Raw genomic sequence first — 17,499 nt, 5'->3', positions numbered from 1 at the left:
GCTCTATAGCAGCCCACCGATGGACAACTGTAATAATGATAGTATGAATTCCAATAGAGTTTAGAGTTTGTAACTTCACACTAGATTAATAAGATTTATTTTTAATTCATCGACACTTCATCACTGCAACAGGAAAAAGGTCTCTGAGAAACAAAAGTTTTATTATGATTCTGTTCTCTCAAAGAGCTTTTACACTGAAACTAACGTTTCTGTAAAATGGCATTAAAATACCTGCAGCTGTGGTTATTTGGGATTTTAGTGTAATTTTTATTTTCTTACTGTTATGTTTTGCTTCATCTGTTAATTCTTGCAAAACTGATCACAGACTCTACAGTTGAGTCTGAACTTTACTGTTTAATACTGTAACCAGACTTTCCTAAAACAAGCTGTATTTATATTGTGTTTCCACTATAGTCAACATTAACTATAACTGTCTGTACATTAAAACATTTTCTTCTTGTAAAACTGCAGACAAATACCACGAATAACGTGGTTAATCTAAATGATCCAGACAGAGGACTTGGTCAACACGAAAGAGCTCTAAAAACACTTCAAACCATATAAAATAGGCAGGTTTTATATTTATGGAGCAGGAACAAATAGTGAACAAATTTGGGATGTAGTACATTCAAATATTGATCACACAAAGGTTTCATCTAAAGCTAGTCTGTGGGAACACCTAGAAACTATTTGGAACTCGATAACCAAATAGACTGTTGATAAGCACATAAAACAATGCCAGCTGTTATCAAGGCCAAAGGAGACCAAACAAAAGATCAGGTTCTTTGCTGTGTGTGAAAAAGGACTATTTAGTTGCTTCCGTTTGTTCTTTGCCAGATACGTAACAATGACATTTTTAGTTTTCAACAAGTTTTTGAAAGCTTTCTAGCATATTTATGTTGCCTCGTTTTTATGACAGGTGGTCTAATAACTTTGTTAAACACTGTACATAGACTTTATCTGTCGGCCCTGTTTCACCAAGAGTCAAATGTTTGTTTAAAAAAGTCCAAATGGGCGCAAATGGGTCTTCCAATTGGACAATGACCCGAAGCATGCTGCCAAATTATTTACAAAGAGGCTTCAGGACAACAAAATCAGTGTTTTGGAGTTGTCATCACAAAGCCCTGATCTCAATCCAGAAAATTTGTGGGCAGAGCTGGAAAGGCGTGTGGAGGAAGGAGACCAACAAACCTGACTCAGTTCTACCAGTTCTGTCAGGAGGAATGGGCCAGAATTCATCAAACTATTGTGAGAAGCTTGTGGAAGGAAACCCAAAACACTCGACCCAAGTCATACAGTTTAAAGGCAATGCTGCCAAATACTAAGGAAATGTATGTAAACTTCTGACTTTGATGAAAGTATTTTTAAAAAGTCTCAAAGAAAATGTTCTCTCTCACTCTTCTGGTGTTTAGCAAATAGAAATAATTTTGGTGACGTTAACTGACTTAAACCAGGAAAGGTTTAGTCACATTTAATGTCAGACAGTGAGGGGAAAAGTATTGGATATGTATCGTTTTTTTTTTTTTTTTACAGTGTATGTAAACTTCAGGTTTCAACGATATATAGTATAATAATATACCGGTGTATAGATAATGGATGGATGGATGGATAATAATAATGGATGGATAATAACTGTGAACCACGTGCAGAAGGTGACGCTGTGACTCCGCCCCTCCGGTAGGTGGCAGCGCTGCAGCGGAAGTCGTGTGCTGACAGAAGGAGCAGAAGCTGAAGTAGAAGCAGCGCCGCCTGCCGGCTGGTAGCTGAGATGAAGACCCGACAGAATCAATGGAGGAGACAAACTGCACATAAAACATCATTTCAGAGCCGCTAAACCGTAAACAGGTGAGGCAGACGGACCTGAACCTGTCACTGCACCTGGAGCCCTTACCTGTGCTAATGTTAGCTTAGCATGCCGCTTTATAAACAGCTGAGGGGCAACAGTTGGCTTGGTTCCGCTGGCTAATGCTAACCGTGTTTGTGTTTGTGGATTAACTCTCCCTGGAGGTGGAAGCTAACGCTGCTAATAGTTAGTTAGCTGGTTAACACTGTGTCTGATTACCTGACAAAGTAACTGTCTGACTGACTCCGTTTTAACCCGCAGCGGATGAACCGTGTTTCTCATGTTAGCAGCAGTCATGGAGCTAACAGTTAATATTTGCAGAAGTTCATGAAGCTTCGCTGTTTTAAACAGTGAAGCTCGTCTTAATCTATTCCAGCTGTTCTGAAAATCTCTCTGTACTCTTCAGAGACCTTTCTGAACATCTGGATGGTAATAGATCTTCTCTAAAATGTCTTTTATTGAAGGTTTTTAACTTGTTTCTGAACCATAACAAAGCTGGCGGCCCAGCGGCTACTGCAGACTCTATTCTGACAGTCAACTTCAGAAAACCAATAAAAAGTCTTGTTTATTATTCAGTGAACAAAATTATTTTAATCCGATTGATCAAACATTTTTTGGAGTATTTTAGAAAGATCTTCACTGAACTGTGATTCTTTCAAAACTGTCTTATAGTGATTTTTAACCACCGTTGGATGATCATGTGTAATGCGAGCTAACCGTTAGCTTCTCCGCTACTACTGACAGGGGCTGCAGCTAAAGAAGCTAACAGTCTGTTTCACTTTAGCACTCTCACTATGTGCTAATGCTAACGCTGGCTAACGGTGCGCTGCGTGTTTCTAAGTTAGCTTTGTGCTAAGCTAACACCGCCTGAATAAGAGGATTAAAGCGCTTGTAGCTTCAGTTCAGTTTGTGTTCGGACCCTTGACTTTGTATCAGGTGTTAGCTGTCGGACAGGTGTGTAACAGCTGACTGCTAACATGGAAACGGACTGAATAAAACACAACTTGAATGAAAGAAATCACTTTATAACTGTGATTTACAATTTCGCCAAGAAAATCTGAAAAACATTAAAATGTAAAGTTCAACAAACACGATTACGAAATTTCCTAAAAGTCAGAGTTTAGTGAAACAAACAGAATCAGTTTATTAAAACAGAATCACAGTAAAACATTAAAGGAGGCAGATTTCCTCTGATTAATCACTCATTTTCTGTTTGATCAACCAGTTAATTTAATCAACCAATATAAAAATCAGGTGATCAGGGAATCAGCCAAGCTGATAAGTCAGAGTCTGTGTTTGTCACCTGATCAGGATGGTAATTAGCTGATTATTCATCAGTTCACAGTCTGAAAGGTGTGTGTGAAAAGATAAATGCATATATCTTACCATCACTGGGCTTTTTTCAGTGTTCTATTATCAGCCCATAAACTCTAGCATTGTTAATAATGTAAAAAGTTTAGTTCTACTTTTATTATTGAATGTAACACGAAACTGCTGCAGGAAGATTTGATCCTGGAAGCAGAAACTGAAACATTTAAATTTTTATTTTTGCATTTTGTGCACCATGAAACTTCAGTCAAACCTCCAGTAAGTAAGAGTTTTACGTTTCCTTATTAAGCCTGTATACTGATAATAACTGGATCTAGCAAAGCTTCCAAACTGAACCTCTGCTGCACTGAAATTAATCCAAGTTTCTGATGTCTGATGAAACATTCAGGAGATGTGAGTTTCTGGAACTGTGAGAAGGAACACCCTCTTCTCTCATTTTTCAGTTTTTATCAGCTGTCTTGGACAAGGCAAACCTAAAAATCAGTTTGTGTCGGATTCACAGCAGAAGTCTGGATGGAGAAAAACTGAGCTGCAGCTTTAGTTGTTCACCTGAGCAAGGGCAGAGATTGTTGTTCTGAAAGTGGCTGTTCTCTGACATGGAACAGCTTCTGTTAATGATTTGAAAACTGTACAGCTGAAACTGCTGTGAACTAACAGGAATATTTCAAGTCATTCTGTTGTTGTTAAACCAAAGTCACTCAGTTTGCTTTTCAGAAATCAGAAGTTCTAGAAATATGTTTTGTGATCAGTTCTACAGTTAACTGTGGTGAGAGTGTGAAAATATCTTTAGAAGTTTGTTTTAGATTTATGTTACAGACCAGAGTGTTCCTCATTTTATCAAGTGATGTTGTTGGAGCAGTGAAATACTGAAATATGATCAAAATCAGTATAAGAAATGAAAAACTGACTGGGAATGGTAAAAAACAGTCCTGACTCATATCTTAATTTACATCAGAATGTTCACAGTGTGATGTTTTGCTGCAGAACATTTTACTGACTTTGATCCAGATCAGGGATCAAAGGCTCTGTCGGATTATTTATTTCAGTTTCTGCTTCTCTTGATTCTGATTCTCAGAAAAATAACTGACTGAGATGGAAAAGCTGCAGGTCTCAGATCAGCTTCATATTTGTGAGTTTGCAGGCTGTAATCTGTAATCTGCTCAGTGGATTAAGTGACTGGTGATGGTCAGTTAAACAGCTGGAAAATCAGCTTAAGCATCAGGAATTTGGCTGATTCGCTGATCCTGTTGGATCTAAACAGGCCAGAAAGGAAAGTTTTTATTCTCTTTTCTTCTGCTGCTCTAAGATCAGATCCAACAAGATTCACTGTCTCCAAGTTTCCTCAGTCAGCGTACAGAAAACACAGTCTGGGTTGCTTCATCGACTGATGTCGTTTCTGACTGTTTGAAGTAAAAAAAAGATTTTGTGTTTTAATAAATTAAAGTACAATTAACTAAACTGGTAAAATATTAAATCATTGTTTTTATACTTGGCTCACATAATATTGGTGGGCATCAGAATTCCTCTGCACAGAAAAAGACAAACACTCCGGTTGAGACTGTATTTAATGAACCGTTTTTAGCAGTATAAAAACAACTCAATCAGCTGTTGTTTTCCTGTTGGTTTTTCAGTTTCTGAGAAGTTCCTGAACACTTTCTGACTGTTTTCTGGATCGTCTTTGCTCAGATGTATAAAAGTGTTTTGGTTGTTTCTTCATCACTTGTCCACCAGTTTTCTTTGGTACAATTTGTGTAGTTTCAGATGTGTTTTATTCAGGTTTTGGATGTTTAGTGAACAGATTTTGAGTGTTTTTGGAGAATTATTATTCCGGTTTTTCCTGCTCAGATAAGCGTAATTACAGTAAAATCTGTTTCTTGCTGACAGAAATCTGCATTTTGCTGATTTTTCTGAATGTTTGTTTCAGTAAATAAAGCCCAGTTAACTTAGCAGTTTTTTATTCTTACTTCTAATCATTTCTCAGTTGGCTGGATGGAAACACTCTGACCTTTGACCTCTTTTTCAGTGGAGGTGGGCGGAGCTTCCTCGCGGCCATGATGGAGGAGGCGGAGCAGGACACGTCCCCCGCACCCTCTGACCAGAACAGCCCCTCCCCCTCCATCTCGTCTTCCCCCTCCCTCTCCCTCCCCTCTACCCCCTCCTCCTCCTGTGGCCCCCCCCAGGCCGCCACCCCTCCCCTGTGCGTCATCAGCGAGGGTGTCAGCGAGCTCAGCCTTGTGATCGATGCAGAGGTGGCTCAGCTGGCGTGTCAGGAGGTGCTGCAGAAGGTGAAGCTGCGGCAGGTTGACGACGATGTCACCCACCTGCAGAACGGGGCGGGGCCACAGGCGGAGCCCGCCATCGCCAAACCCTCCAAAATCCGCGAGGAGGACGACCCTGAAGGCCTGGCACCTGGCTCAGTGAAGAGCGCCCGGCGGCGGCAGAGACACAACCCCTCTAAACAGTCATGGCTGCTGCGCCTGTTCGAGTCCAAGCTGTTTGACGTTTCTATGGCGATCTCCTACCTGCACAACTCCAAGGAGCCCGGCGTCCAGGCATACATCGGCAACCGGCTGTTTAGCTTCCCACACGAGGACGTGGACTTCTTCTTGCCACAACTGCTCAACATGTACATCCACATGGACGAGGACGTGGGCGATGCCATCAAGCCCTACGTGGTGGGTGTGGCCTCCAACTCTGTGTCCAATCAGGGGCTTCTTCTGGAGCTTTCAGCCGCATCACATGGTCATGATGACCGGACACACCGACTAAATTTTAAGCAACCACTTGGACACCCACTACAGTTTCCCTACCGACCACTTACTGAAGCTGTAGCAACCATGAAACGGCCACAATAAACAGCAACAAGCAATAAACAGCTGCTAACACCACACTGACTAGAAATGTAGTGAAATAGAAAAAACTGCTTAGCATTGAGCTACAGACAGCAGCTCAGCAGTCATGACGGTATCCCAGAAGTATTCATGTATTTTTTGTTCTTTGTTCTACTCTTTGAAGAACCTCTGTGTTGTTAATTCTCTCTTTTTTTTCTGGCCTGCTGCTTGTTTGTCCTGCTGGTTGTCTGCAGGTACACCGCTGCAGGCAGAGCATCTCCTTCAGTCTGCAGTGCGCCTGGCTGCTGGGCGCCTACTCCTCCGACATGCACATCTCCACCCAGCGACACTCTCGAGGAACCAAACTAAGGAAACTCATCCTGTCAGATGAACTCAAACCGGCGGGGCCTCGCGCCCGCAGGGATCCCCTGATGCTGACGCCATTCTGCCCGACGGCCGCCCACGTCGGCGGGTCCGGGCCCCTGGGAGGAGACCATGGCCTGTCGCCATCCAAACGAACACATCAGCGCTCCAAGTCGGACGCCACCGTCAGCATCAGTCTGAGCAGCAACCTGAAGAGAACAGCCAGCAACCCAAAGGTGGAGAGCAGCCAGGACGAGGTAACAGCCGGCTCTCAGGGGCCCCGGTTAACCAGCTTTAATTTCTGTGTCCGTCTGTCGCAGCCTGTGCAGCTGATTGGCTCACAGACGTTCAGTAATGCTCAGCTGAAGTTACTGATTCTGTTCATCAGTTAATCTGAGCTTCAAACTGCTCTCAGTGATTCCTGCTGCAGAGGAATGTGAAATATTGAGCCTCTTTTAAAGACGCAAGTGGAGCTCAAATATTCTTTAAAACTAACTCGCCTTGACACAGATTTTAAAGTTACAGGATTTAGCAGACTGGACATTCAGCAGAACACACCAACTCAAGAGGCAAAATGCATCAGAATCAAAGAAGAGGACAGTTACAAAGTCCATAGAGAATCTGTCTGATTGTAGTTTCTTTCAGTATCACACTGCAGACAGGAGTTGCTCACACACTGTTCTGCTGATTTTCAACTTTCATTATTAATTAATCTAATCAGCATTTTATCAATTAGCCAATTAATGTATTTCAAAATGCCTTGTGTGCAGTATGACACAGTTAGAATTACAGAAGTCACTTTATATTGCAGTGAGAAATGAGACAAACTGTTGTCATGGACTGATCCGGTCACATGAAGCCTCAGTCTGTCAGGTTCAGTATATTTTACAGTCAGATTAATAATCAGCAGGTAGCTGAACGTCCTTCAGCAGCTTCTTCTCTCTGACCTCCAGGACAGCAGCTCCAGCTACGACAGTCTGGAGTTTGATTCTGGTCCCGTAAGTCCACCAGCGTCGTGTTCTGACCTCCAGGGTGTATTGTGGGAAATTATGGAGGCTGTGGGCTCTGGTTCTGGTTCTGGTTCAGTCCACAGACGAGCTGCTCGTCTGTGGACTGAATCACTCTGAATCTGTTGGATCCAATCAGATGTTTAAGGTTCTGGCTCTGGACTGATCACTCTGATCATCCTGTCATTGATTGATTGATTGACTGACTGTTTGTGTGTCCGGTCTGATGCACCCTGAGGCTGCTGATGTCAACATGATCAATGCTGTTACCTTCTTTGTATGTCTTAATGATCAGAGTCCATTCAAATATCTGCTGATTTAATATCAGTTTGTGTTTTAGTGAGTGTTTAGGATGAATATTAATGTATCGCTCCAAATTCCATTTAAAAAATCTCTTATATTTAGTTTAGTTCAGTGAAAACTACAGATAAAAGTGCATGTTGTTCTTAATGTAGAGGTTTCTTTTACCCAGTTACTCAAGACAAAGTCAGGAAATAATGTAAATATTAAGAACACTTTGTGAATATTACAGATTAACATTAAAACATCACATCTCAAACATTAAATGTTCAATCAGACACCAACCGAACTCTGTACCATTTTCTTAGTATTTAAATAAATTATGAAATGACTGAATGTAGAGTCAGATACAGTACAGAGTGAAGAGAGCCTGCAGCTCTACCTTCTGTTTAGACAACAGAACTACGTGTTTATATACTTTATCATTTATATATGAATCCTTTCCATCCTTCTGTACAATATCTCCATATCTAACCTCTCTGTGAGACATCTTCAGGATCTCACCTGTGATAGTCAGACATTGTGTTGTTCTTGCACTTCAGTCTTCAGCCAGGTTTTAGTGATGCCACGTTGCTCATTATAATTCAATTTAATATTTTATTCCTAAAACATTTGCAGGAGAAAGTTCAAAACAGATCTTTTTGAATAAGTAGATTTCTTCAGTCTGTCTGGAGGGAAGCCAATCACAAAACTGATTTGAAGGAGCACAAGCCTGACACACAAACATCTGAGCTTCACCTGTCTCTGAGCTCACCTGAGCTGAGGCTCCGCCCCCTCCACCTGTCTGACTGCTCTGTGTGTCTGCAGCCGGTGCGTCTGGCTCCTCAGAGGGAGTTCATCAAGTCTCTGATGGGCATCGGGAAGCGTTTAGCGACGCTGCCAACCAAAGAACAGAAAACTCAGCGACTGATCTCAGAGCTGTCACTTCTCAACCACAAGCTGCCGGCCAGAGTCTGGCTGCCGACCGCCGCCTTCGACCACCACGTGGTCCGAGTGCCGCACACTCAGGCCGTGGTGCTCAACTCCAAAGACAAGGTGAGTCTCACCTGTTCTACTGGCCCCAGTGTAGGACCAACCCAAAACAATGCACTGACTGAAGAGTTTAAACCAACAGCGTGTCATGAGGAACACGTTCAGCACGACTGAAACATGCAAATAACAGCAGTCCTCTCAGAACAGGAGACATTTACTCATGTAAAGCAAAATAAATCCAGCAGGGACATTTTTTATTTTTTATTTTTAAATAAACCAGCAAAAACTTTAGACACCACAGAAAACAGTCAAATCTTTTTTTTACTAAAGGACAATGTCCACATTTTCAAGGGCTTCAGTTGCTCTTAGTTGTCTGAATGTTTTAGTATTTTCCATTAAATTCATTTTAGAAATGTATGATCCTGTTTGTCTTCTCAGTATTTTATTTGTATTTGATTCAACAAGTTTTATTCAGTTTTCCTTATTTGCTTATGTTTTGCAATTTTTGTAGAAATGTCACATTACAGGAACATTTTATCAAAATCCTCTCAGGCTGCAATATCATTTAAGAAATGTTTGTTTGAGGTTCTGTTGTATTGGAAATAACAATTGTCCTTAGAACGTTACTCCAACATCAAAACTTTATCAGAACCTGCCGGGAACCTTGTGGGAATGTTTCTAACATGCTGTATCCACACTCAGGCTCCGTACCTGATCTACGTGGAAGTTCTGGAGTGTGAGAACTTTGAGACGTCCAGCGTTCCGATCCGGATCCCGGAGAACCGGATCAGGAGCACGCGCTCTGTGGAGAACCTGCCGGACTGCGGCATGACGGCAGAGCAGCGAGCAGGAAGCTTCTCCGTCGTCCCGAACTACGACAACGACGACGAGGCGTGGTCTGTGGACGACATCGGAGAGCTACAGGTGGAGGTGAGGCCCCGCCCACATTGCAGTGATGTCATCACCGTTGCAGGGCTGTGACTCCACCCAGTAACACGTTAATATGTATAATTTACTCTGCGCAGTCTGAACCTGCATTTTGCATCAATCAGGTACATTTATTTAATAATCACACTGTGAGTTCTTAACTTTCATATTTAAACCTGTATTGTTTTATTTCTCTGTTGAATCAGCGTTTGTTGTTTTAACTGTGTTAATGCACAGACTTATATCAACCAATATTCTAATTATTAAACTTGTAGATTGAGATGTTGCAGCTGATAATTTAACTGGTGAGAGATCCGGTGATATCATACTGAACTTTACATAAATATTCGGTCAGATTTTCTATAAATTGTGTTTTCTGCTGAAAAAACAAAAACAAACAGCTTTTAAACATATTTACTGAAAGCAACATTTCTCACAATAAAATCTTTACATGAATAAACCATGTAAACATAAAAGGAAAATTAAATCCATCGTTACAGAATCTGATAAATAAAGTTGGGAATTCAGATGAGTCATGTCTAAACAAATGCAACTTGTGGAAGCCTTTTAAAGTTGGAACTAGCAGGATGGAGCCAGAGCTCCAGGTCAGAACCAGTAGAACCATTACAATTCTGTCAGATTTCACAGAACCACCGGCTTCATATGGCCTCACGGTGATCATATAAATCTGACTGTCTGTTCCTCCATCCTCCTCCAGCTCCCAGAGATTCACACCAACAGCTGTGATAACATCAGTCAGTTTTCTGTGGACAGCATCACCAGCCTGGAGAGCAAAGAGCCGGTATTCATCGCAGCAGGAGACATCAGGTCAGACGACACATCACACATCCAGAGTACACACAGTACACACACAGTACACACTCAGAGTGCAGCTCCTGACCTGGTGTTTGTGTTCAGGCGTCGGCTGTCCGAGCAGCTGGCTCAGGCCCCCACCACCTTCAAACGGGACCCTGAGGACCCCTCAGCTGTGGCTCTGAAGGAGCCCTGGGAGGAGAAGGTCCGGTAGGTGACTCCACCTTTTCTTACTCACTTGACAGGGCTTCACCCATCTGCACACCTGATCCCTCAGTTTAGTCTGTAAGGCAGAGCCTCCTCCCAGACTGCAGAAGTATCTGGGTAAACACCTGAAGCCTGCAGGTCAAACTCTGGGAACAAATATCTGTCCTCCATCCACCAGCTGCACAGTGAGAAATAAGGAGCCAACATGTTATGCATTTATATTTCTGACTCTAGATTGTATATTTTCTTATGTTTAAGTCTGACAGTGATATTTTTAAATATTATTTGTGTGTTTGCAGGCGGATCAGAGAAGGTTCTCCTTATGGTCACTTTCCAAACTGGAGGCTTCTGTCAGTTATTGTTAAATGTGGCGATGACCTGAGGCAGGAGCTGCTGGCCTTCCAGGTGCTGCAACAGCTCAAGGTAATGCTGTGACATCACGTCATGTGACTCTGAGCGGATGACTCCTCCTCTGACCTCACGTCTCTGTTTCCCTGCAGTCGATCTGGGAGCAGGAGCGGGTTCCTCTGTGGATCAAACCCTATAAGATCCTGGTGCTGTCGGCGGACAGCGGCATGATCGAGCCGGTGATGAACGCAGTGTCGCTGCACCAGGTGAAGAAGCAGAGTCAGCTGTCTCTGCTCGACTACTTCCTGCAGGAGCACGGCGCCCCGACCACCGAGGCCTTCCTGTCAGCTCAGAGAAACTTTGTGCAGAGCTGCGCCGGATACAGCCTCATCTGCTACCTGCTGCAGGTCAAAGACAGGTGAGGAGTCATCTGAGCTGCACACAATCAGACTGTCCAACAGGGTGTAACTGTCTCCATCTTCTCAGGCACAACGGGAACATCCTGCTGGACGCTGACGGACACATCATCCACATCGACTTCGGCTTCATCCTGTCAAGCTCACCCAAAAACCTCGGCTTTGAAACATCTGCCTTCAAACTCACCTCAGAGTTCGTGGACGTGAGTTCAAAAAGCTGAAGGATTTAATTTTCAGAGTTCTGACCTGTCCTGTAGGAGGCTGTGTCTGCCTTTAATGAATGTCTGTGGATGTTTCTAACCCTGTGTGTGGTCTGCAGGTGATGGGCGGTCCAGACGGCGACATGTTTAACTACTATAAGATGCTCATGCTGCAGGGTCTGATCGCAGCCAGGAAGCACATGGACAGAGTGCTGCAGATCGTGGAGATCATGCAACAAGGTGAGTACACCACCTGCTGCAACTCCACCTGCTGGAACTCTACCTGCTGGCTGCCCCCTGCACAGCAATAACTGCCCTCTCTGTTTGCCCCCAGGCTCCCAGCTTCCCTGCTTCCACGGCTCGAGCACGATGCGAGGCCTGAAGGAACGTTTCCACATGAGCCTGACGGAGGAGCAGCTGCAGCTGCTGATTGATCAGCTGGTCGACGGATCAATGAGGTCGCTCACCACCAAACTCTACGACGGCTTCCAGTACCTGACCAACGGCATCATGTGACCGCTGTCATGTGACCTCTGTGTGTTTGTGTGTCTGTATGTGTGTGTGTACGTGCGCGTGTGTGTACAGACTGAGGAGCTGATGATCTTCAGCTTTTAAAACTCTACGTTCTTCTTTTATTTAATTGTTATTCCACTTCCTTTGCCTTTATTTAGAACAATCTGTTTTTCTCTTCATCTCCTTTTGTTCCTCTTATTCTTCTTTTTCCATATTTGGGCAGAAGCCCCTGATTGGCCGCTCAGCCGGACTCGTAGCCAATCAGAGAGCGGCCCAGTTTTAGTTTGAACTGTGAACCGTCAGCAGGCGGCGGGTTTTTATTGTCGCTGAGCAGAGCAGCGTTAGTAACAGACTGATTAAAGGACCACACCTTGTTTCTTCATGTTGTAGCTGCAGATTCTGTGATCCAGTTTGACCCATTAAAACCAACCAGTGTCGACCTGCAGCTCCAGTTTAGCTTGACTGAAGAATCTGAAATCTGACGTCAGTATTTGTAATTAACTCTTAATTAACTCTGTGAGATACTGAAGCAAAGCGCTGCTGGTTTGGTAGAAGAATAACCAGACTTTGATGTTCAGACATTTGAGGGTTTGAATCTTTTCATAGAACGTTTATTTTGTTTTAAGGTCTGAAACCAGCCGAACATCTGCAGCACTGAAAAGTCAGTAAATGAAACCTGTGGTGTTGAATTCATCTGTGCATAAAACAGACGGGATAGGATTCATCCTGTTCAGCTGTCATCATGTCGACTTCAAGGTCCTTCACCTTCAGCTCCAACAACTCTAATCTGCTTGAAATGTTTTTAACACAAAACACGGATATTTGAAATGATATCTGTGGAATTTTAGATTGATGTAATAAATACTTTTAGGGATCATTTCTTTTTTAAATCTGCTGGTTGACCCACTTTCAGCCGTCTGTTTTTCCTCCTCAGTTCCACATTGACATCTGAGGCTGTCTGAACAGCAATATTTCAGGAACTATGAGATTAAAAACCTGAAATGTTGTGCTTTGTTTACTACATTTATCAGATAAATGTAGTAAATAATCAGTGTATTCAGATTAATAATGTAAAATCTGATCAGCAGACAAACTGGATTATTGTCCTGAATCCTGGTGGTTAGATTCAGATGGTTCCCGTCTCCTGCTCTCTATGTGTTTAGGTTTGAGGTTAATTTTAACCTTCAGTTCACTGAGAAAATCACAAAAAAATATATTTTCATTAATGGTTTTCTGGATTTTTGCAGCAGAACATTCAGTTTTTCTTGATTTTTTTTTTCTCCTTTTCCAGCAACACTGACCTCAATAAAAAAAAGAAAAACAGAAACAACCTGAGAATTATTCAGAAATGTTGGCGATGTTTTCATATTGTCAGACCTTGAACACTATTTTCTGTCGGAACGCTTTTAATTTTCAAACTTGTGCTTAAAGCAGATTGATGTTTTATTTTGAAACCTCAGGTTTCATTGTGAACAGAATCGATGACGCTTTTGTTCAGTTTCTGATCTTTTGCATCCGACGCGATGATGAACTCGGATGTTTCGGGAAGTAAACAAACTTGCAGGTGCAGAGAAAGTTCAGGTGTGTTTTCACAGAGGTTATTCCTAGAATCAAACTCTGGACAGGGATTACATTGAATGTTTCAGAGCCTGACAAACAACAAACCCTCCGTTTATTTCTTGCTAACCTGAGAAAACAGCAGGTTTAAACCACAGATTGATCAGAAACACACTGCAGGTCAGAAAACACTTGAACTCTGTGAAATCAAACAAAAGGATGATTCTACAAAAAGACAACCTGCTGAATTTGAAATATCTGATCCAACATTGTCATCAAACCGACAGTGTTTTTAGTATTTAATTCAGAATATTTCAGAAACAGACTCAAAACATCTTCAGCAGAATTTAATCCTAAATGTTCAGAGAGGTTTGTTTCATCTCACATTTTTACAATCATTTCTGCTCCACAATCTCTGACTCACTTGAAATCTTAACAGCATAAGATATGGATATTTTAAAGATATTTGTGAGAATGTAGTTTCATATATCAACTACTCCTGAGATGTATTTTTAAAATAACTATTAAGGATAGAAGCCTGAATCATGTCTTTGATTCAGAATCTGTAAAACTCAACAAGTAGATCAGATAATCTCTGATCGTGGATGAGTTGAAATATGACAAAAAGAAAAAAAATGATAATGCAGAAGTTAACTAGTGATATTTTCTGAATCATATATACCTTCATGTCACAGTCATATAAAACTAAAGAAGACTTTTAATGTGAAATACTTTGTCACAAGAACAAGAAAAAAGTTTTTGTCATTGAGCTTTAATAACTGAGCAGCTTTGAAAAGTTAAAATAACAAACTGGCCGATAGTCTGATCCAAGTGGAATACAGTTCTGGAGTTTATGATAAAAAAAAAAAAAATCAGCAATAAAACATAAACTAATAAAAACTTTACAGAAAACAGAATAAAAGCAGCTTCAAAATCTGGATTTTTAAAGATCTGTTTTAGCAGAAAAGAAACAACATTTACAACTTGATTTACAGAAAAACACCACATGTTCAGTTTTAATTGAATGGAAAAGACAAAAATCGATAATGAGAAGTCTGACAAACCCCTGAGTTAAGGCTTGAAATAGTGTTAAAACGTTGAAATGTTTGTTTAGTCATTTGTTCTCATTTTTCAGTTTTCTGATGTTTGTTTTAAAAATGGGCTCAGAGGTCATTAAAGAACGTCTGCTGCAAACAAGATGAAAAGCTTCCTCTGTTTATGATTTCAATCTCGTAAAATAATTTTAAAAAAAAAGCTGATTAATGAACTTAAACAAAAGCAGTGAAAAGAAATTATGCCAAAAGTCAGAAACTGAAGCATTTCTAATAAAGCTCCTTCAGATGCCTGTTTCTGCTCATTTTATGTAAAGTTAGCACATTGATTTAAAGTCATGAATAAATAAATACATTAAAAAACTTGTAAAATTAGTACATTAAATTTTAAAAAATATTCTAAATATATTAAAAATTCTAAATGAAACTGCTAAAAAAAAAATCAAGTACAGATTAAAAAAGAAAGTATCATGAATAAATATATAGTGTCATAAAATGAGAGATTATGAATAAATGAAAATACAAAGACATGTTATGAATAAATGCAAATTACTTCCTCAGAAAGTAAAATCTCAGTAAATGTTAAAAAAAAAAAATCCTAAATATGCAAATAAAAAACAGATGACACAAATCAAATACGATTCAGAAAACAACGAAATGAAAACATGAAGAACAAATAAAAACAGATTTGGATTTTTGAATGAATGAAGCTGCACACTGCTGTGGTTCTGGTTCCGGTCTGTGGGGGGCAGCAGAGCTCAGCTGGACTGTCTTCAGACCGCATTACCCAGAGTTCAAGAGGCCTGAGGAGTGGGCGGAGCCTCACCTGTCCACACCTGCACAGAGCTGAGACGCTGAAGACTGAAGGAGGAAAAACAGCCGCGCAGAAAAATGTTGTTCAAAGCAACAGAATCCATCTGAACCGAACCAGAGCGAACCGACCCGAACTGAGGAGGTCTGATCTGATCCAGCTTCAGTCTGGACTCACCTGGATCCACCTGAGATCCTCTGAGGACTTTTACTTGAATCAGGAAGTGAAGCAGCTGCAAACATGGTGAGTTCACCAACTTCAGTAGAACTTAAGAGTTTTGGCTGCAGAGACAAACCCAGTCTGGTTTTAGTTCTGGTTCTGGTTCAGTTAGTCATTGAGGCTGTAGAACTTTACAGTTGAAGTTTCTATGCTGCTGTTTGTTGAAACCTAAAAAAACTTTCTGATCACATACTTTAAAATTAATAAAAGAATAAAGTAAAGAAATCTGAAAACATGAAGAGTCGAAAAGATGAATATGAATTTCACAAATAAATGAAAGATTTAACAAAAGGAAATAAAAAATTGAAATATCAGAAATAAGCATAAATTAAATACAAATAAGTGTATAAAAATAAAATTAAATAAAAACAAAAATAGGACTTTTTAGAGTTAAATGAACTGAAATAGGAAAATACAAGTAATATAAATATGACAAATGCATACCTACAAATTAAATACAAACAAAAAAAATTTAGACAATAACATGATGAATAAAAAAATCTAATTAATAGAATCAATAGAAATGTGGTTAAATAAATACAAATAATACAACACAAAAAATTGAAATATCACAATTACATCAATAAAACACCAATAAATAAAACATATTTATAAAATATCACACATTAGTAAAAAATTTTAGAACAAAAGCTAAATTTAAATAAAATTGGGTGAATACATTGAAACGTATCATGAATATTTGTATGTAATACAAATAAAAGAATATAAATAACCTAATAAATGCATGAAAGTCAACATGTTGCAAACATAGAAACAACAATAAAAATAAATGTATAAATCTAAAACGAGTAAAAACAACATAAAAAATCTAAATATTTCAAATGTCTGATGAAAGTTTAGTTTTATTATTGTGATTTTCTGTTGCCCTGGAAACAGCCGCCTGTCCTCTGAACATATGATCAGGTTGTTTACTTCTGTTTGTTTGTTTGTTTGTTTGTTTGTTGTAAATAGAGACGTTCGTTCTGACTTGATGTGACTCAAACCAGCCAATCAGAGAGCAGCAGGCAGTTTAACACAAACTGAACTAAAGAAAATCACAAAAATCCACGTTTTATTTGTAGTTTTGTTTCTTCAGAAATCTTTCATGTGACTCTGGAGGAGAAGACTGAGAATGCTTTTTACTTTTAATGGACTCAGAGGTTTGAATTAAACTTCAGAGTTTAATGTAAAACGGAAGCTTCAGTCTCTGGTTTGGTTTGAAAACTTTACAGTGACTTTAGTTCACAGACTGAAGTTTTAGTCTGATCTGACTGCAGCAGCGACACACGTTCATATCACTGATCTGATTATAAACCTTAAACCAAATATGAACCGGCCTTTGAATGGCCTGAAGGTCCTCACTTCGATATAACACTCAAACTGGCCGTCAGAGAGATAACCACACACACACACACACACACATACACACCCTGCAGTGGGTTTTACATGTTCAGGCGTCTCTTCGACTCAACAAGATCCCACAGGACAGAAGAATGTTGGGAATCCAGGAGGAGAGTCTCATTCAGTCAGAACATTCACGGAGGTTCACGTGAAAACACCAACACATGGAGACACATGTACAAGTATACAGATGTCATGAGTCTAAAATGTATACATGTAAAGATGCTGCGTCATGTTTTGTGTCAAAGCTCTGCATCAGTCAAAGTGAAAAACCATCAATATAAAGGATCAACGGTTATTATCATCATGGATCAATCTGCACTCTGTTCCTCTCCACACGAAAAGCATAGAACAAGTATTAAAATAAAAAAGATAAATATTATAGAATAT

At 40.4% G+C, this 17,499-nt stretch overlaps 2 protein-coding genes across 2 annotated transcripts in view; both read left to right on the top strand.

The window, feature by feature from the left end:
- Positions 1-3,375: 3,375 nt before the first annotated feature.
- On the top strand, positions 3,376-12,946 carry pi4kb (phosphatidylinositol 4-kinase, catalytic, beta). Its single transcript, XM_008298343.1, has 13 exons — positions 3,376-3,430; positions 5,196-5,847; positions 6,258-6,623; positions 7,320-7,364; positions 8,481-8,708; positions 9,348-9,575; positions 10,291-10,400; positions 10,491-10,595; positions 10,892-11,015; positions 11,093-11,358; positions 11,427-11,559; positions 11,676-11,796; positions 11,891-12,946. The coding sequence occupies exons 1-13, from the start codon at positions 3,408-3,410 to the stop codon at positions 12,070-12,072; spliced, it is 2,583 nt and encodes an 860-aa protein (XP_008296565.1). The 5' UTR covers positions 3,376-3,407; the 3' UTR covers positions 12,073-12,946.
- A 2,571-nt stretch (positions 12,947-15,517) lies between these two features.
- myo1eb (myosin IEb) overlaps positions 15,518-17,499 on the top strand; it is a 15,928-nt gene continuing 13,946 nt past the window's right edge. Inside the window, exon 1 of the mRNA XM_008298342.1 lies at positions 15,518-15,736. The gene's annotated coding sequence lies outside the window, so the exon portion shown is untranslated. The remainder of the gene's footprint in view (positions 15,737-17,499) is intronic.

Source organism: Stegastes partitus, unplaced genomic scaffold (genome assembly GCF_000690725.1).
Source record: "Stegastes partitus isolate 25-593 unplaced genomic scaffold, Stegastes_partitus-1.0.2 Scaffold1307, whole genome shotgun sequence".
Lineage (NCBI taxonomy): Eukaryota > Metazoa > Chordata > Actinopteri > Pomacentridae > Stegastes > Stegastes partitus.
This window is presented reverse-complemented; position numbering and strand designations above follow the sequence as displayed.

What these genes read in the sequence shown, in the direction of transcription:
- pi4kb (XM_008298343.1), top strand. Translation starts at nt 3,408, where the DNA reads ATGAAACTTCAGTCAAACCTCCA. An exon ending in TGGAGAGCAGCCAGGACGAG is followed by an intron (nt 6,624 to 7,319) that starts GTAACAGCCGGC and finishes TCTGACCTCCAG; the next exon opens with GACAGCAGCTCCAGCTACGA. An exon ending in CGTGGAGATCATGCAACAAG is followed by an intron (nt 11,797 to 11,890) that starts GTGAGTACACCA and finishes GTTTGCCCCCAG; the next exon opens with GCTCCCAGCTTCCCTGCTTC.